Raw genomic sequence first — 21,643 nt, forward strand, 5'->3', positions numbered from 1 at the left:
TAAATATGCAGGTTTAAAAAATATATACTTGTGTATTGATTTAAAGAAAGGCATCTATGTTTATGGTTAGGTACATTTTGCAAATGTGCCTGTTAAATCATCACCCGTTTGTCGAAGTAGGCTGTGATTCAATGAGAAATTAACAGGCACCGCATTGATTATATGCAACGCAGGACACGCTAGATAACTACACATGGTTAATGATATTACTAGTTTAACTAGTGATTATGTTAAGATTAATGCTAGCTAGCAACTTACCTTGGCTTCTTGCTGCCCTTGTGTAACAGGTAGTCAGCCTGCCACGCAGGTTCCTTGTGGAGTGCAATGTAAGGCAGGTGGTTAGTGTTGGACTAGTAACCGGAAGGTTGCAAAAACGAATCCCCGAACTGACAAGGTAAATCTGTCGTTCTGCCCCTGAACAGGCAGTTAACCCACCGTTCCTAGGCCGTCATTGAAAATAAGAATGTGTTCTTAACTGACTTGCCTAGTAAAATAAAGGTGTAAAATCTTGATTACCGATTTGTTATTGAAATCGGCCCTAATTAATCGGTCGACCTCTAATTGTAAGCAGTAATCATGAGCCTATAAACCAGAGTTACTGTTATCACTGAGGTGGTGTGCAATAGTAGGTAGACCACTTTATGCAGCTCACCCTGCACTATCAACTCCAATGTAAATAACATGAGTAAGTCTACCTCTAAGCTTCCCAGTAAAGCATTAAAAACAATCAAGCAACCCAGAAAAGTGCTAAAAATAGCTCATATTAACATACCTAGCCTAAGAAACAAGGTCCATGAAAGAGAGAATATGAATGTAATATCTCTGAAACTCACTTGGATAATACCTTTTCATGATACAGTGGTAGCAGTACATGGTTATAACATCTACGGAAAAGACTGAAATGCCAACGAGGCGGTGTTGCGGTCAGAACCACATTCCTGTAACGTAATATGGCTACAGGTTCAACTCATCTGCCTCACCTAAAGCCCATTATTGTGGGAAGCTGCTATAGACCACCAAGTGCTAACAGTCAGTATCTGGATAATATGTGTGAAATGCTTGATAATGTATGTGATATCAACAGAGATATCTGGGTGATTTTTATTGTATTTTAAATATCGACTGGCTATCATCAAGCTGTGCACTCAGGAAAAAAACTTAAAACTGTAACCATTGCCTGCAGCCTGGATCAGGTTGTCAGTCAATCTGCCAGGGTAGTTACAAACAGCACAGTAATTAAATCATCAACATGTATTGATCACATCTTTACTAACGCTGCAGATATTTGCTTTAAAGCAGTATCCAAATCCATCGGATGTAGTGATCACAATATAATAGTCGTATCTAGGAAAACCAAAGTTCCAAAGGCTGGTCCTAATATTGTGTATAAGAGGTCATACAAGAAGTTTTGTATTGATTCATATGTTGATGATGTAAAGAAGATGTTGGTCCGTGGTGTGTAATGAGGATCAACCAGACGCTGCTCTTAACGCATTTATGAAACGTATTATTTCAGTTACTAATAAGCATGCACCCGTTAGGAAAATGACTCTAAAAACTGTTAAATCCCCCTGGATTGATGAGGAATTGAGAAATTGTATGGTTGAGGCAAAAGGTATGGCAATTAAGTCTGGCAGCCCAACTGATTGGCAAACGTACTGCAAATTGAAGAAATCATGTGACTGAACTAAATAAAAAGAGAACTACACTGTGAAACAAATAAATTATATAAAGAATGATAGTAAAAAGCTTTGGGGCACCTCTTACGGATTGCGGACCACTAGCGGTCCACCTGTGACAACATCCGGTGAAATTGCTGAGCGCCAAATTCAAAATAAGAATCTAAATATTAAACGTTCATGAACATACAAGTGTCTAACATCATTTAAAAGCTCAACTTCTCGTTAATCCAACTGCTTTGTCAGATTTCAAAAAGGCTTTACGGCAAACCATGCAATTATCTGATGCCAGCGCCCCACATAAATACTTTTTCAACCAGTGTCACAAAAATCACAAATAGCAATAAAAATAACTCATTTTTCTTTTTGAAGATCTTCCTCTGTTTACATTCCCTAGGTTCCCAGCTACACAATGAATGTTCGATAAAGTCCTTCTTTATATCCAAAAAAGTCAGTTTAGTTGGCGCCATTGATTTCAATAATCCACTCCTTCAACATGCATACAAAGGAATCGAAAAAGCTACCGGTAAACTTTGTCCAAACAAGTCAAACAATGTTTCTAATCAATCCTCAGGTACCCTAATATGTAAATAAATGATAATATTTCAGACGGAATGAACAGTGTTCAATAGAAAAGGAAAATAACAAAGAGCGCGCCAAAAGCCTACATTTCCTGTTGAGAACACCTTGGATAAACTACAACTACTTGTTTGTTTTTCAAGAAACAAGCCTGAAACCCTCGATAAAGACTGTTGAAATCTAGTGGAACCCATAGGAACTGCAATCTGGGAGCTATTGTTTTTGTATATCACATAGGCTTGCATTGAAAACGCCTGTGACCAAAAAACAAAACTCTGGATGGATTTTCCTTGGGTTTTCACCAGCCATATTAGTTCTGTTATACTCGCACGCATTATTTTAACAGTTTTAGAAACTTCAGTGTTTTCTATCCAATTCTACCAATTATATGCATATCCTAGCTTCTGGGCCTGAGTAACAGGCAGTTTACTTTGGGCACATCGGTCATCTGGAAATTCAGGATACCGCCCCCTAGCCTTAAGAAGAATTACATTTTGGGGGGGGGGGGAAGCCACTCTGCTCCATTCATTGAATCAGATGGCTCATTCATCACAAAGCCCACTGATATTGCAAACTACTTTAATTACTTTTTTATTGGCATGATAAGCAAACTTGGGGATGATGTGCCAGCAACAAACGCTGACATTACACATCCAAGTATATCGAACCAAATTATGAAAGACGAGTTGTACTTTTGAATTCCGTAAAGTCACTGCGGAAAAGGTGAAAATTGTCTGTCAACAATGACAAGCCACTGGGGTCTGACAATCTGGATGGAACATTACTGAGGATAATGGCAGATGATATTGCCACTCCTTTTTGCCACATCTTCAATTTAAGCCTACTAGAGAGCGTGTAACCTCATGCCTGGGGGGAAGCTGAAGTCATTCCGCTACCCAAGAATAGTAAAGCCCCCTTTACTGGCTCAAATATCCGACCAATCAGCCTGTTACCAACCCTTAGTAAACTTCTGAAAAAAAATCTGTTTGACCAGATACAATGCTATTTTACAGTAAACAAATTGACAACAGAATTTCAGCATGCTTATAGGTAAGGACACAAAACAAGCACAGCACTTACACAAATGACTGATGATTGGCTAAGAGAAATTGATGACAAAATGATTGTGGGGGCTGTCTTGTTAGACTTCTGTGCAGATTTTGACATTATTGATCATAATCTGCTGCTAGAAAAACTTGTGTTATGGCTTTACACCCCCTGCTAGAATGTGGATAAAGAGTTACTTGTCTAAGAGAACAAATATAATCCAGTTAGAATCAGGAATTCCCCAGGGTAGCTGTTTAGTAAAGCCCATGTATGCAGATGACTATACACGTCAGCTACTACAGCGACGGAACTGACTAACACTCAAAAAAGAGCGGCACTTAGTTTGAGTGGGTGGCAAGGAATAAGTTAGCCCTAAATATTTCTAAAACTAAAAGCATTGTATTTGGAACCAAACACTCACTATATCCTGAACCTCAACTAAATCTTGTAATAAATAATGTGGATATTGAGCAAGTTGAGGTGACTAAACTGCTTTTGGAGTTACCCTAGATGGTAAACTGGCATGGTCAAAACATATTAATGCAGTAGTAGCTAAGATTGGGAGAAGTCTGTCTATAATAAAGCCATGCTCTGCCTTCTTAACTAGGGCCTGTAGGACCTTCCTTGTTTTGTCGCACCTTGACTACTGTTCAGTTGTGTGGTGAGGTGCCACAAAGGACTTCGGAAAATTGCAAATGGCTCAGAACAGGGCAGCACGGCTGGCCCTTGGATATACACAGAGAGCTAATACTAATAATATGCATGTCAATCTCTCCTGACTGGAAGTGGAGGAGAGATTGACTTCATCGCAACTTTTATTTATGAGAGGTATTGATGTTTAATTCACCGAGCTGTATAAACTACTGGTACACAGCTCGGACACCCATGCATACCCCACGAGGTCACTTCACAGTCCCCAAGTCCAGACTATGGGAGACACACACTACTACATAGAGCCATGACTACATGGAACTCTATTCCACATCAAGTAACTGACACAAGCAGTAAAATTAGAAAACCGATGATAAACACCTTATGGAACAGAGGGGACTTTGAAGCAACACAAACATTGGCACACACACGATAACATACATACACATGGATTTAGGACTGTAGACATGTGGTTGGGGCCTGAGAGCACACAGTGTGTTGTGAATGTTTTTTATTTTTTTTATTGTATAAACTGCCTTAATTTTGCTGCACCCCAGGAAGAGTAGCTATTGCTTTGGCAGCAGCTAATATGGATCCATAATAAATACAAATGAGGACAAGAGACTTGCTTGGGCCAAGAAACACGTCTATAATTTGTTTTTCAACAGGACTATGACCCAACACACCTCCTGTCTAAGGGCTATATGACCAAGAAGGAGCATGATGGAGTGCTGCATCAGATGACCTGGCCTCCACAATCACCTGACCTCAACCCAATTGAGATGGTTTGGGATGAGTTGGACCGCAGAGGGATTGAAAAGCAGCCCACAAGTGCTCAGCATATGTGGGAACTCCAAGACTGTTAGAAAAGCATTCCAGGTGAAGCTGGTTGAGAGAATGCCAACAGTGTAAAGCTGTCATTAAGGCAAAAGGTGGCTACATTGAAGAATCTCAAATATAAAATTATATTTTTATTTAACACATTTTTGGTTACTACATGATTCCACATGTTATTTCATAGTTTTGATGACTTCACTAGTATTCTACACTATATATATATATATATATGAGTAAAAAATAAAGAAAAGCCCTGGAATGAGTAGGTGTATCCAAACCTTTTGACTGGTACTGTATGTGTTTACATGAATGTGTTCATCCAGCAGCACGTTATCATTCTCTCTGACACGTGAGTGTGTGTCCAGACAGTGAGTAGTACAGATGCATTCTAATGAAGGAAAACCAGAAGGATGAGGTTTCAAGAGATGTGAAGTTTGTCGACATGAAGAATTATGCAGGCCAAATGCCTGTTTGTGTTGGCCCCATGGGGTTGTGTGTTCGCTCATGTTTTGCCTTGTCTCCCCTGCAGGTGTGGAGCACCAGCACGTGTGAGTTTGTTCGCACACTGAACGGCCATAAGCGAGGCATTGCCTGTCTGCAGTACAGAGACCGACTAGTGGTCAGTGGCTCATCTGACAACACTATCCGGTGAGTGTGTATGTTTGTTCATGAGGGTGAAATCTGTCAGCTGTGTGTTACACTGGTCTATATTTATAGAACTATAATCTGGAGATGAACATAATTTGTCATGACTGTTCTCTCAAATGTTACTGAACTAACACTGATTATTTTTCTCCTCAGGTTGTGGGATATTGAGTGTGGGGCATGTTTGCGCGTATTGGAAGGCCATGAAGAGTTGGTCCGCTGCATTCGATTCGACAACAAAAGGATCGTTAGTGGAGCCTACGATGGGTGAGAGGCTTTATTCCTTTGTGGTAGGCCTTAGCCTGAGCTGATGTCTCACTACTAATGGAGATCTGACCCTGAATGTGTTTATTCCCTCACTCTAATCCTACACTTGGCCATTGTTTATCCTTGTTATTCTCTCACTGCTAATCGGACTCTTGGTCTCCCCATCTCAATCCCAGTCTCGGCCAGTTAATCATAATAAATCTGTTAGGCTGTTTGTCAAACTTTTTAAAAGGACAGAGTAATGGATCTTCCAGTTTATCCAGTAACATAACTTTGTCTCCAGTCTATTGCGTACAGCTCATAAACTCAAAAATTAGATTATCCACTGACAAGACTTGGGAGACTGTTGTTCAAATCAAATTTTATTTGTCACATGGTTAGCAGATGTTAATGTGAGTGTAGCAAAATGCTTGTGCTTCTAGTTCCGACCATGCAGTAATATCTAACAAGTAATCTAACCTAACAATTTCACAACTACCTTATACACACAGGTGTAAAGGAATTAATAAGAATATGTACATAAAAAATATATGAATGAGCGTTGGCCGAACGGCGTAGGCAAGATGGTTTAGAGTACCGTATATACATATAGGATGAGTAATGTAGGGTATGTAAACATTATATAAAGTGGCATTGTTTAAGTGGCTAGTGATATATCTATTACATAACATTTTTCATTATTAAAGTGGCTAGAGATGAGTCTGTATGTTGGCAGCAGCCACTCAATGTTATTGGTGGCTGTTTAACAGTCTGATGGCCTTGAGATAGAAGCTGTTTTTCAGTCTCTCGTCCCTGCTTTGATGCACCTGTACTGACCTCGCCTTCTGGATGATAGCGGGGTGAACAGGCAGTGGCTCAGGTGGTTGTCCTTGATGATCTTATTGGCCTTCCTGTGACATCGGGTGGTGTAGGTGTCCTGGAGGGCAGGTAGTTTGCCCCCGGTGATGCGTTGTGCAGACCTCACTACCCTCTGGAGAGCCTTACGGTTGTGGACGGAGCAGTTGCCGTACCCGGCGGTGATACAACTCGACATGATGCTCTCGATTGTGCATCTGTAAAAGTTTGAGTGTTTTTGGTGACAAGCTGGATTTCTTCAGCCTCCTGAGATTGAAGAAGCACTGCTGCACCTTCACAACGCTGTCTGTGTGGGTTGACCATTTCAGTTTGTCCGTGATGTGTACGCCGAGGCACTCAACTTACTACCCTCTCCACTACTGTCCCGTCGATGTGGATAGGGGGGTGCTCCCTCTGCTGTTTCCTGAAGTTCACGATCATCTCCTTTGTTTTGTTGACGCTGAGTGGGAGGTTATTTTCCTGACACCACACTCCGAGGGCCCTCACCTCCTCTCTGTAGGCTGTCTCGTCATTGTTGATAATCAAGCCTACCACTGTAGTGTCGTCTGCAAACTTGATTATTGAGTTGGAGGCGTGCATGGCCACGCAGTCATGGGTGAACAGGGAGTACAGGAGAAGGCCAAGAACGCACTCGTGGGGCCCCAGTGTTGAGGATCAGCGGGGTGGTGATATTGTTACCTACCCTCACCACCTGGGGGTGGCCCGTCAGGAAGTCCAGTACCCAGTTGCACAGGGCGGGGTCGAGACCCAGGGTCTCAAGCTTAATGACGAGTTTGGAGGGTACTATGGTATTAAATGCTGAGCTGTCGTCGATGAACAGCATTCTTACATAGGTTTTCCTCTTGTCCAGATGGGTTAGGGCAGTGTGATTGTGTCGTCTGTGGACCTATTGGGGCGGTAAGCAAATTGGAGTGGGTCTAGGGTGTCGGGTAGGGTGTCGGTGATATGGTCTTTGACTAGTCTCTTAAAGCACTTGATGACGGAAGTGAGTGCTATGGGGCGATCGTCATTTAGCTCAGTTACCTTCACTTTCTTGGGAACAGGAACAATGGTGGCCCTCTTGAAGCATGTGGGAACAGCAGACTGGGATAAGGATTGATTGAATATATCCATAAACACATCAGCCAGCTGGTCTGCGCATGCTCTGAGGACATGGCTGGGGATGCCATCTGGGCCGGCAGCCTTGCGAAGGTTTTCCTCACGTTGGCTGCAGTGAAGGAGAGCCCGCAGGTTTTGGGCCGCGGTCCGTTCAAATTATGTCGTTAAGATAGTATGTCTGTGTCACGTGAATTTTCTATCCCAATGATAATAACTGACAATCAATAGCTCTGACCAATCCCTGAGGTTTGTAAGACCATGGGTATAATAATAATTAGTCAAAGACTCAGCTTATGCAAAAGGTCAGTACAGTTTATTCACGAGGACGTTCTAAAGTCAAGAATACAAAGACATCCATTTTATAGCTGTGCACATACTTCCACACAAACAGTAGATATCCTACGCACATACATACACACAAACAGAAGATATCCTACGTACATACTGTCTCACTACCCAGCCGACAGAGATCAGGGAGACCTTGACCTTGAAACATACTCCCTGTTCTCTCCCAAATCTCTAGTCAGGTCGGTGCCAAATTTTGCTCAGACAGTCTGTGTTTAAAAGACCCTAATTCTGACTAGAACTACACATGTATTGATTATAATTTTATACATTCTAATCAATTCCATACAATTTTATGGTTTCAGGGTGGAATATTCTAATCATTCAATTAACAGATAAATCTCATTAACAATCCACCCTGAATGACTAAATAATACACCCTTATACATCAATTGTATACAAGAATAATCCAGACCAATACATTGCTTATCATATCCTGCTATATGTTACACCATCTATTGCAATCCCAACGGTTTATCCCCTCTCTGGGTGGGAGACATCCTTCCCTGTTATCAGATTCACAGTGGTCACAATCTACTGCAATCCCAACGGTTTCTCCCCTCTCTGGGTGGGGGAGACCTCCTTCCCTGTTATCAGATTCACAGTGGTCACAATCTACTGCAATCCCAACGGTTTATCCCCTCTCTGGGTGGGAGACATCCTTCCCTGTTATCAGATTCACAGTGGTCACAATCTACTGCAATCCCAACGGTTTCTCCCCTCTCTGGGTGGGGGAGACCTCCTTCCCTGTTATCAGATTCACAGTGGTCACAATCTACTGCAGTCCCAACGGTTTCTCCCCTCTCTGGGTGGGGAGACCTCCTTCCCTGTTATCAGATTCACAGTGGTCACAATCTACTGCAGTCCCAACGGTTTCTCCCCTCTCTGGGTGGGGGAGACCTCCTTCCCTGTTATCAGATTCACAGTGGTCACAATCTACTGCAGTCCCAACGGTTTCTCCCCTCTCTGGGTGGGAGCGACCTCCTTCCCCGTTATCAGATTCTCAGTGGTCACAATCTACTGCAGTCCCAACGGTTTACATCAATTGTATACAAGAATAATCCAGACCAATACATTGCTTATCATATCCTGCCATATGTTACACCATCTATTGCAATCCCAACGGTTTATCCCCTCTCTGGGTGGGGAGACCTTCCCTGTTATCAGATTCACAGTGGTCACAATCTACTGCAGTCCCAACGGTTTCTCCCCTCTCTGGGTGGGGAGACCTCCTTCCCTGTTATCAGATTCACAGTGGTCACAATCTACTGCAGTCCCAACGGTTTCTCCCCTCTCTGGGTGGGGAGACCTCCTTCCCTGTTATCAGATTCACAGTGGTCACAATCTACTGCAGTCCCAACGGTTTATCCCCTCTCTGGGTGGGGAGACCTCCTTCCCTGTTATCAGATTCACAGTGGTCACAATCTACTGCAGTCCCAACGGTTTATCCCCTCTCTGGGTGGGGAGACCTCCTTCCCTGTTATCAGATTCACAGTGGTCATAAGTTGTCTGCCACAGTTCCTTGTCTTCTATGATTCATACCCATTTCCATATGTTATACAGTGACAGGGTGGAATACTGTTAATTATTGCCTAAACATTAACTACAAAAATTATACATTTTTATTAATTTTGTCAATGTCACTCAAAATCAACCTCACAAAACCAATATATGTATTGTCATTCCTTATCCATCAATGACTGTTATAGGCCTACATTTCCTGTTAGGGTTTTTATTACAATCTTCATTAAAAAAACAGTCTTAAAGATCAAAAAACATCCACTCTTGGCCTTTTTTTTTATCTTACTAAAGTCCTCGGAACTCAACCACCCAGTCAGGTCCCTCATTGTCTTGTCTGTTGTAACATTCTCTGTCCTATTGCATGCTCTTACTTCCCATCCGTGTGTGATGTATCGAGCCATACAATACTGATGTCCTCCTGTGAAAGGGGGAAGTCTGGATGTATGGCACATGGGGATACAGTTAATGCAGATCAATGCAACTCATTGTCTGGTTTCCCTGCCTTCATGAACAGCTTTACCATACAGGCCATTCCCCTGGGTGTATCAATTCCATCAAATGGGAAGGGAATGGTTGTCAACTGAGGTTTTGCTGTGGTGCAGGCATAACTTTCTTCTTTTGCTACTGATCTGGCTGTATACTGAATCCATTCTAACTAACTATAGGTTAGAATCCCCAAAACCAGTTTCCACCTCAATTATTTCCTTAAGATCTTTCGTCTGCACTATCCGCACCGGCCCTTGGCTCTGGACGGCTCTGCTGTCAGGGGCTCTGCTTGTATTCTGGCTGACTATAGAGCTATCACCTGCCCTAACGTCTTCTACCCGGAATGGCACTAGGGTATCAACCGAAACCTGATCAAATCCAACATACCATAACCCGAGATCCTCTTCCTTTACGTTTTTAATGATAATTCATACCTTTACGCAGTACTTCTCTCACTCCGGATTACAGTCCAAAACCCTCACCTTCACTATACTCCACCTTCTTCCATACTGGGTATGTGGAGTTATATAGCCATCTCTCTGGGTGTGAGCTATAACCTGTTTCCATGAACTACACGGAGACCTGCAGAGATATCTTCCATAATGGCTCATAGACCTAGACTGCCAAGGAGTCAGAGACCCCATTTGGTCTACATAGAACTCCACTGAGACATCCTTCCCAATCTCCACTCTCACTTCCTGTTAATCCAGATCAAGTGATCTCTTGTGCTTGGTTAATACAAAATCCTCATCGTCTAAACTATGGGTTACGTTACCACCTTCTGCATTCTCGGATGGGTCATGGTGTATTAAGAAGATGGCTCCCACAATAAGACAGCTCAGACCAGTCAGCACTCCTGTAAAGCCCCACCCTTTCCCGGAGAACACATCATCATCATCTAGAGGCTAGTCCATACTTTCACTTCTATGAACACACACAGGGAGGATAGGGCGGGGTCAGGGATCTTTGTTAGAGAGGTAACCCCCGAACCCTATTGGTATTCGGTTCTTCTCCTAACTCTGTGATTGTTCGACAGTGTCAGTGTATCTTACCCTCTTGCAATGTGTGATATGAACCCAGGTAGCTCTTTCAGCTATTCTCACTGCGAAGGCTGTCACCAGGAGTACTTGGTATGGGCCCCTCCCAACGGGGCTGCTTCCCATCTATTCTCCTCGGGGACTGGATTGAGTAAATCACCTTCTCCTGTAATTCACCTGTAGAGCATAAAATCTTGGACATACGGGTTTGGTTAACAAACAGCCTTCTCATGTGTTCTACTAGTATATCTTTAACTTCTATGCCTACTTGTTCTGGTCCTTAACATATACAGTCTGTTTTCTTTATTTGTAGTAAAATCAAAGTATGGGACCTGCAAGCTGCTCTGGACCCTCGTGCCCCTGCCAGCACCCTCTGTCTGCGCACACTGGTGGTGAGTCTAGCCTGGATCTAGAATATGGCGATTGTGGCAATGATTATAAGGATAGTTATTGTAGATGATACTGATGAATGTTGTTTTTCAGGAGCATTCTGGGCGTGTATTCCGACTACAGTTTGATGAGTTCCAGATCATCAGCAGTTCCCATGACGACACCATCCTCATCTGGGATTTCCTGAACGTGTCGACCAATGGACAGACTGAGGGCCGGTCGCCCTCTCGCACGTACACATACATCTCCAGATAGCAGGTATTCACGACTTGCACACATTCAGAAGAGTACACACCTGCATACACTCACTAGAACTAACACACACTGGAGATGAAAACAAAACATTTTATTTTTTTATTTTTAAGAACCAGATTTGGATCTGATTCAAAATATGTGGCTTTTCAATAGGTAAGACATATGTCTAGTATGCACGCTTATGTCTTACTTTATTTTGCCGGATATGTTAAATTCAAAAATCATCTGAAATGTAATAGATTAATCTATTGGCCCTAGCAACCATCAACTAATAGATTTTGAGAAAGTTGAACTCATCCCTAACATGCATGTTGTCCTACAGACATGTAAATGAAGTGACACACCAACGGGATCAATTGTGCGAATGGGGTGCACACGCAGAAAAATACAATTTGGCTTTTCTGAGTGTCTTATTTGTTGACACTCATCAATATACCGTTGCCAGTAGCAGCAGGATGAACTGCAGATATTTCAGATGGGTGCAATGCAAGACGTAAAAACATATCTGTGCATGATAGCTGTGGGTCCATACCAGCCTCTCAATTCGTATTATTTCCGTAAAAGCCAATTTATGCTTGATCTGAAAAGGGGATCGGAGGCTTCGTATGGAGGGTGTGATGCAATTGTGGAGTATGCAGAGACCAAAGCCTTTAAGTCTGCTCTATATTTCTGTTTACTTTATGCGTTGCTGACTCTACCTTTTAAGCCAGCCATCCTATTTATTCTATTGATCTTCAGTCTACAGCACTTGTTTGGGTAAGCTCTGCAGCTCATGTACAACTCCAAAATGTTTTGCTTGGTGGCGGGACTACTGACCTAAATCTAATACACCTACAAGATAACATGAATAGTGTGCTGAGTGTGTGCGTCTCTCTCTGCAGGGCAGGCCCGGTGGTGTGTGTGTCTGTGTCCGAGGACAGTCCTGATTGCCAAGTCAATGTGTCAGAGGTCAAGGAAAGGACCCACCCTCCCTTCCCTCCATCATCCTCTTTGCACCATCTCTGTTGTCCTCCTGGTGTTCATGTGGAGGGTTCATCCCTCCCCGATCGGCCATTCAGTGCTCAAACGCACTTCCCCTTACCCCTCTGAAAATCACACAAACACACATACTCTCGCACACAGAGCGGAGTCTATTAGGTCACACTCTAAGCCCCACCTCCCCTTACTCTGCTCCCTCAAGACAGAGGCCTGGACATGAAGGAATCTGAACTGAATGGCTGAAGGAGGGGGCTGGAGGTGGCCTGTTAAAGATGCCCTGGGGTGGAAAAAAGAGGCGGGTCCCGGGGCTCAACTCTTCTCATCCTGACTGAGTGACAGATACCTCAGGCCTGCCCCTTGGACCCAAGGACTGTATCAATATTGTTCCTTTCTCATTTTGTTTAGTGGAAGAAAGAAAAGACTGGAAGAGAGAAAGCTGACGTGTACATTACTTTACTGCATGGATGAATGATGGGACAACTGTGTGCTAGTGACCTATTTGTTTTTCTAACTTTTACTTTTTATTTGGGACTTTTAATTTAGCTTTCTTTGTTACATTGTACTAAGAATTGTAGTTTCTCTTTCCAAACCCCTCTCAAATTAACCCTCTCATATCCCTAGTTCTCTACCTTGCGTCCCTCTTTCACTTTCTCTCCCTGTCTTGTTCTGTCCTCTTGCTGTCTGCCTGTCTAGGTTCTGAATGATCCCTAACTGAGCGGAAATTAGTTGTAAACAGCATTGTCTCGTCTAAAATGGTGTTGTATATTGAAATGATTTTTTTAATGAAAGAAAAACCATTAATACAAATAAAGTACTTGACTGTGAAGGAGTGTAAACCAGCGTGTATGAGTAGTGTTTGTTCAATATCATTTAACTATGCCATCAGTACTGTATGTACAGACCAAACCACCACTCTGACGCGGACCTCATTGTTAGTCTATTTGAAAGAATCCTGATAAAGTCCTGGTCTGAGAATGACCGAAGCAGGACTTGTTGTGTGTAGCATTTTGAGTTTAATTAGTGTGCCTCTAGAAATTGGCAAGAAACTAGTGAATTGAGGTTATATATTATTAACTCTGAATTGGTGTGTGTAGTGCAGTGTTTCCCAAACTCGGTCCTGGGGAACCAGGGGGTGCACGTTTTGTTTTTTGCCCTAGCACTACACCGCTGATTTAAGTAAAGCTTTATGAGGAGTTCATTATTTGAATCTGATGTGTACACTAATATGTTAGTGTATAGGTACTCTCTGTTGAAGCTCGTTTCCCATTTATCAACTCAAGACTTTAGTAGTTGTATTAACCTGATCACCATTGATTCTATGTATTGGCAGGTTCATCCCATTCGAGAAAGTCTCCATAGGCTCAGCTCATTTTCCAAAGGAAGAATCAATTGACTTAATCCCGTGGTTTGGCACATATTCTGTGTTCCGTGCAGATGCACCCAGTGACCACCAAATGGAACTTGTACACTTTTTTTGATTTGTATGAAACACAGCAGCAATGACTCTGAGCATGGTGTCCGCAATGTCTAGGTTATGAGTTGTCCGCGGACCAATTTCAATTATTTTTGGGGGGTACTCAATGCTACACACAACAAGTCCTGTTAGAATAATAGAATATACAAGGTGCAATTTTGAAATTTGGTTGTGCATCAGCAGTCACTCAATTAGCCCACATCAGCTAAATGTTTTTAGATTGCTAGCAGCTAGACTAACCAATCTAAACTAGTAAGCATAGTCGAACTACTGACCGGGGTGGGGCCTATTGCTTATCAGATATAATTAACTGCAAACATTTGCCTTCGCCCCATGACAAAATGAGTAGACTTGCAATGAAATGAGTTATGACATTGCTAAATGTTCTCTGCCTTATGGTAAAATGTGTAGAATTGCAGGAAATACATTTGTAAACATCAAATGTTTTCTTTGTCATGAGGTGGGCCACTAAAATGTCTTGCTCGCATGCTGGGGTGTATGGATGTGGGTACGCAGATCCACAAGCCACTGCGGCCCCTCAAGATGAGATCTGTTTGTTTGTGGCCCCAACCACATCAAAGTTGACCATCCCTGACATAGACTGACCAAGTGAAAGCTTTGATCCCTTATTGATGTCACTTGTTAAATCCACTTCCATTGGTGTAGATGAAGGGGAGGAGACTGATTTAATAAGGATTTTTAGGCCTTGAGACAATTGAGACATGGATTGTGTATGTGTGTCAAGAACTACAACGCTGCTCGGTTTTTCACGCTCAACGGTTTCCTGTGTGTATCAAGAATGGTCCACCACCCAAATGACATCCAGCCAACTTGACACAACTGTGGGAAGCATTGGAGTCAACATGAGCCAGCATCTCTGTGGAACGAATTTGATACCGTGTGAAGTCCATGCCCCAATGAATTGAGGCTGTTCTGAGGGCAAAGGGGAGTGCAACTCAATATTAGGAAGGTGTTCCTAATGTTTTGTACACTCAGTGTATGTATTCAATTAAGGCAATACCATTGGTCTAAAACAGCTGTCATACCATCAAGTTGAATAAATAATTGTGTTAACGATAACGATTGTAATAAAAATCCATTATATAATTTCTCAATTTCTTGTTAAATATTTTCCAATGAGTCAAGCTGAAGATATTGTAATAACTATGTTACAGCAGCTTTCTGTATTGAGTGAATCAAATATGAAGAGAAATACAAGAAATGTCTTGGGAAACCATGACTGACCCTCTGTGTTGGCTACACATTATAGTCCAGTCGTCTTTGGTGGTTCGGATGTTTGTTACTGAAAGGTTGACCAGTCATCTTTGGGATGTTCAAAACATGAATATTTGGTATTGAACTCCATGGTTCAGTTGTCTTTAGGATGTTCAAAACATGAATATTTGGTATTGAACTCTGGTTCAGTCGTCTTTGGTAGCACATCTTTAACCCCTGTGGTAGCAAACAGTGACTTTAGCTATCTTCTGTAGCCTAACTAGAATGGTTGGCACTGTAAATTGTAATTCAACAGACTTTGAAACAACATTGTGTCTTTGGAATGGGGAGGAAAAAGGCAAGGCCATTTTTCCCTGGTCACTTCCACAGCACCAACCACTGATGACGTGGTCAGATTGTTTCATTCTAAGTCTTTCGATGTATATTCGGTATACACCAATAAGCTCTTTTCCTGGGCTCAGCCAAGCAAACTCACATTCTATTCACTGGGGGAAGGACAGTTGACTATCTAGGTGCTGTAGTTGCTGTTGGTCGGGTCCCTCTCACTCTCTTTTTCCTCTTGCTGACTGGTAAAGCGGAAGGGCTGCAGGTCGGGTTGCTCCCCGGGGGGCAGGCGCTTCATGAAGTGAACGTCCTGCTGGTTGGGCAGTGTCTGAGGGCCTCTCCTGGGGCGTCCCTTCTTGGTGAATCCCACATACCATCCCGTATAGCATGCTGACCTCAGAGCTGTGTAGTGGTTCTCCAATACCATCTCAATGAAGACACAGTCTGCACTGCGATTACTAGCCTTCTAGGAGACACACACACATGATCATGTCAATACAAGATGAAAGAGAATAACTGCAGGTTAAACTCCACATTGAAAGGAAAGTATAGCGAGAGTCAGAATAAAAATGGTGTTTGTCTCACCTTCCCCACAAGCTTGCCTCGACGGTTCATGCACAGGTAGAAGTTGGTTTCTTTACCACGGATTCTCACCTGACTTCCAAAGGTATCAGCCTCCACAACAAGCTGGGCTTGGAAGGAGACAGAGGCCCAAAAAGACAGATTGTAGGGGGGATTGTTAAATGCAATTAGATCATTGATGTAGCCCAACAACATAATGCGGAAGTCAAACTCAATCAATAACATACATTCCTTCTCTATCGCCCTCTCACTACCTACCCCAAACCCCCTCGATCCCCCTCCAACAAAGCAACAAAGCAGGGTAAATGGAAAACCAATGACCTTATCAATGGCGTAAAGTGGGACTGAGTCTAACACACAGAAACTGCTGCTCCATCTTTTTCCTATTTCTATTTCTCATGTTAGGGTATGTTAATCAAATCAAATCATTTGTCACATGTGCCGAATACAACACATTTCACCTTACAGTGAAATGCTTATTTACAAGCCCTTTAACCAACAATGCGGTTTTAAGAAAATACCAACAAAAACAAAAGTAAGAGATAAGAATAACAAATCATTAAAAAGCAGTGTTAAACAAAAATTGTGGGGCTATATACAGGGGGTACCGGGAACAGAGTCTATGTGGAGACTATATACAGGGGGTACCGGGAACAGAGTCTATGTGGAGACTATATACAGGGGGTACCGGGAACAGAGTCTATGTGGAGACTATATACAGGGGGTACCGGGAACAGAGTCTATGTGGAGACTATATACAGGGGTACCGGGAACAGAGTCTATGTGGAGACTATATACAGGGGGTACCGGGAACAGAGTCTATGTGGAGACTATATACAGGGGGTACCGGGAACAGAGTCTATGTGGAGGCTATATATAGGGGGTACCGGGAACAGAGTCTATGTGGAGACTATATACAGGGGGTACCGGGAACAGAGTCTATGTGGAAACTATATACAGGGGGTACCGGGAACAGAGTCTATGTGGAGACTATATACAGGGGGTACCGGGAACAGAGTCTTTGTGGAGACTATATACAGGGGGTACCGGGAACAGAGTCTATGTGGAGACTATATACAGGGGGTACCGGGAACAGAGTCTATGTGGAGACTATATACAGGGGTACCGGGAACAGAGTCTATGTGGAGGCTATATATAGGGGTACCGGGAACAGAGTCTATGTGGAGACTATATACAGGGGGTACCGGGAACAGAGTCTATGTGGAAACTATATACATGGGGTACCGGGAACAGAGTCTATGTGGAGACTATATACAGGGGGTACCGGGAACAGAGTCTTTGTGGAGACTATATACAGGGGGTACCGGGAACAGAGTCTATGTGGAGACTATATACAGGGGGTACCGGGAACAGAGTCTATGTGGAGACTATATACAGGGGGTACCGGGAACAGAGTCTATGTGGAGACTATATACAGGGGTACCGGGAACAGAGTCTATGTGGAGACTATATACAGGGGGTACCGGGAACAGAGTCTATGTGGAGACTATATACAGGGGTACCGGGAACAGAGTCTATGTGGAGACTATATACAGGGGGTACCGGGAACAGAGTCTATGTGGAGGCTATATATAGGGGGTACCGGGAACAGAGTCTATGTGGAGACTATATACAGGGGGTACCGGGAACAGAGTCTATGTGGAAACTATATACAGGGGGTACCGGGAACAGAGTCTATGTGGAGACTATATACAGGGGTACCGGAGAACAGAGTCTTTGTGGAGACTATATACAGGGGTACCGGGAACAGAGTCTATGTGGAGACTATATACAGGGGGTACCGGGAACAGAGTCTATGTGGAGACTATATACAGGGGGTACCGGGAACAGAGTCTATGTGGAGGCTATATATAGGGGTACCGGGAACAGAGTCTATGTGGAGACTATATACAGGGGGTACCGGGAACAGAGTCTATGTGGAAACTATATACAGGGGTACCGGGAACAGAGTCTATGTGGAGACTATATACAGGGGGTACCGGGAACAGAGTCTTTGTGGAGACTATATACAGGGGGTACCGGGAACAGAGTCTATGTGGAGACTATATACAGGGGGTACCGGGAACAGAGTCTATGTGGAGACTATATACAGGGGGTACCGGGAACAGAGTCTATGTGGAGGCTATATACAGAGGGTACCGGGAACAGAGTCTATGTGCGGGAGCACCGGTGTCGAGGTCATTGAGGTAATATGTACATGTAGGTAGAGTTATCAAAGTGACTATGCATAGATAATAACAGAGCAGTAGCAGCAACATAGAAGAGGGGTTGGCTGCAATGCAAGTAGTCTGGGTAACCATTTGATTAGCTGTTCAGGAGTCTTATGGCTTGGGGGTAGAAGCTGTTTAGAAGCCTCTTGGACCTAGACTTGGCGCTCCGATACCACTTTCCGTGCTGTCATCAGTAGCCAAAGGGCTTGTCTGTCCATTTGATAGTTTATGAATTTGAGGACCATGTACTGTAGGTATGATAACATACAGGGAATTACTGTTTGGTTCTAGCTGATTCTGATTTTTATTGGGGGATTCTGTATATTCATGTGAATGTTAAATATGTTAATAGGAAGTACACTCATAGGAGAAAAAAAAGGTGCTATCTAGAACCTAAAAGGGTTCTTCGGCTGTCCACATAGGATAACCCTTAGAAGAACCCTTTTTGGTTCCAGGTAGAACCTTTTTGGGTTCCATATAGAACTCTTTCCACAGAGGGTTCTACATGGATCTACTCCTATGGGGACAGCCGAAGAACCCTTTTTTCTAAGAGTCTACTATTATATCTTACCATATTTATCCCCATCGTCTCCCTTGGCACTGATTCTCCTTCCCATCACCTGCACATGTTTGCCGCTTGTCCTGCTGTAGAGCTGGTACACTCTGTGCTGCCGACGGCTCATGGCGTCTCGACCTCGTGTCTGATTCTCCACGTACACGCTGAAATTAACATTGTCCACAGCTAAGACCTGTACCACCACAAAACAAACAGGCATGTGGTTAGAATGAGAGACTTTATCCAGAATTGGATATAAAAAAAACTAAATGGATACAATTCTATACACACATTTACCTGCAGGTGGCTGCAGACCACCAGTAAAGCCTGGACAGATCTGAGAGAAGGGGAGAATGGATCTGCCTTGAGATTACATGTGGTATTTTTCATCCCAAAAGAATAGAAAAGCAGTCTGGCTGCCATGTCCCTGCCTCTTTTCTGCCTCCACCAACAATTTTAAACGAGTCTCTATGTCTCCAAAAAAGGTACTTTTTAGATCAAAACCTCACAACAAGAGATAGTGGCCATGTTGTCGCTCTCCAGGGACAGCTGCTGAGCTCAGCTCATATCTATGGTGAGCTAACAGGATATCAATATTCACGAATCCATCCAGCAATCTATCTAAGCACTTCAAGTTCTTATCCCTCTCCGGCATACACAGCACATGCATATATACATAGATTGCATTACAATGCTGAACTCCATCTTAAATAAAGAGGGTGGAGAGCAGGAGAAACGTTACCAGTAGAGTGTTGTTTCAGCTTCCCAGTACCGTCTGGCTGTGTGCTCATTAGGAGACCCCTATACCTACTGTGCTGTCCAGATGCCTGGAACACAGCCTACAGCTGGTGGAAACTGCACACAGATGTCTGCTGCTCCACTTCTGCTCCTCGTCTACTTCTGTTCTATCTCTGTGTTACCTCTACAAACCTGACCTCTTCTCTGTTTGAGAAGTGGAGAATAAGTTTGAGAGATATATGACTAAAATGGGATTGACAGGGACACTTTACAGAGGGAAACGGGGTCACTTTTAACAGTAAATGGAAGATTCCCTAACAAGTCTGATAGAATTGCTTTATGCTTGGTTATAGCGGATGGATGCCCCAATTTGGGGAAGAGGTAGTTACTGATTATCCACTTAACTAATCACAATCCTGTCAAACACCCAATCAGGCACTAATAAGGTACAGTCATACTGTAGTCCTCTTGTTAATTCATAACCTGTTAGCAGACCCTTTGTCAGTGACAAACAGCCTTTCAGTCTGGGGAGAATAAAAAGGGGTTATGGGACATGGTTGAGTGACCAGAGGAGCAATGCTGCAGGAGCTGACATGATAGTTTTATAAACGGTATGACCATGTGGAACAGCCTCAGAGGAATTGCACAGATAAAAAACAAGATTCCACCACCACATGGTATTGGAAAAACAGAAGCATGCATATGCAATTTCTATACCATAGTTAGCTGTCCAGATAAATGTTTTTTCATTAATCAAATGTCTAAAGGAGAACGTGGACCCTTTCTGACGTGTCTAACATCACACCTGTTAACGGGTGCTGGAATCATAGTCCGAGCATGCATGAAGAGAAACATGTGCACAGACACACATACACACACCATTCATGTAACACGGGATACTTGCACTCGTTTCACTCCAGAAAATCTTAGGTTGCGCATCAAGGGTTACTGCGCATCAAGGGTTACTGCACATTTAACTTACAACACCACCAGTGTAGAGAGGAGGTAACTCATCTCTCATCCCGCTCAATTACCCTTGCCAAGGAAAGTCAGACACCGTCAGGATCTCTCAACTGCTACCGTCTGTAATCCGTTTGTTGGAGAAAGGTTGGGGGAATGCAACAATTCTTGCGGGCATCAGCAGAGCACTCCGGGCACATCAGTTAGGATGCTGGCGGAGGGGAATGGGTTTTCTCTGGTATCGTATAGTCAAAATGTGAGCGAATACGCGCAGGGTATGTCCCGTTTGTCCAACACCTCAATTCGCCGAAATCATGACAGATGTTGGGCAAAATAGAACTGTTCGCAGGTTTGCCTCTTTTTTTACTTGATCTGTTTCTAAAACTAGGTCTACAATGTTTATATAAGAAACATTTAAAATAGGCTTAATTATTCCCATTGTCCATTAGTTTCCCTTGTCTTCTTTCATTTCTTCTGTAGGCTTTATTACTTTTCTTTTTCTGATAATCTATGTTAATTGCTCAGTTAAAGTCGTTCATGGAAACATCCATTCCCAGTGTCACGGAAAGTCTGTATTTAGAGAGTGAGTGTGGGGCACGAGTGGAGTAGCAGCGGGGAAGGGGTAGGCGATATACGGCTCGTGTAATCCAAGTGATGATCTAGGTTGGTCCCACGGGAGTCGAGACCGCTTGGCATGTCATAGAAATACCAAGTAGATCAAGGAGTCCACAAGCAAGGGCAATGCGACTTTCAGAGAACCCAGTGAGGTAGCAGACTGTCCACTGATTGTGAGGGTGGGGTGAAAAGTGGTTTAGGCATCACACTGTGAACTGGACATCCTTTCCCCGCCAGACGTCCCTTTTCCAGTACGC

General features: G+C 43.3%; 1 protein-coding gene and 1 pseudogene across 4 annotated transcripts in view; one reads left to right on the forward strand and one right to left on the reverse strand.

Moving 5' to 3' along the window:
- LOC115105789 (F-box and WD repeat domain-containing 11-B-like) overlaps nucleotides 1–13,506 on the forward strand; it is a 43,013-nt gene extending 29,507 nt beyond the window's left edge. The window contains exons 9-14 of one of the 4 annotated variants that reach the window (XR_003859916.2): nucleotides 5,323–5,441; nucleotides 5,595–5,705; nucleotides 11,361–11,439; nucleotides 11,531–11,695; nucleotides 12,399–12,448; nucleotides 12,574–13,506. Coding sequence is in view for 2 of the 4 variants with exons in the window: in XM_029628177.2 (XP_029484037.1) it covers nucleotides 5,323–5,441; nucleotides 5,595–5,705; nucleotides 11,361–11,439; nucleotides 11,531–11,692 (471 nt within the window). In the remaining 2 variants the exon portion in view is untranslated. Of the gene's footprint in view, nucleotides 1–4,624; nucleotides 4,889–5,322; nucleotides 5,442–5,594; nucleotides 5,706–11,360; nucleotides 11,440–11,530; nucleotides 11,696–12,398; nucleotides 12,449–12,573 lie in introns of those variants that run through there. The other 3 variants (XM_029628177.2, XR_010460568.1, XM_065007435.1) reach the window with 3 other exon arrangements.
- A 2,082-nt stretch (nucleotides 13,507–15,588) lies between these two features.
- Nucleotides 15,589–21,251, reverse strand: LOC115104721 (fibroblast growth factor 18-like; annotated as a pseudogene).
- Nucleotides 21,252–21,643: the final 392 nt, after the last annotated feature.

Source organism: Oncorhynchus nerka, linkage group LG22 (genome assembly GCF_034236695.1).
Source record: "Oncorhynchus nerka isolate Pitt River linkage group LG22, Oner_Uvic_2.0, whole genome shotgun sequence".
NCBI classification, from domain to species: Eukaryota; Metazoa; Chordata; class Actinopteri; order Salmoniformes; family Salmonidae; genus Oncorhynchus; species Oncorhynchus nerka.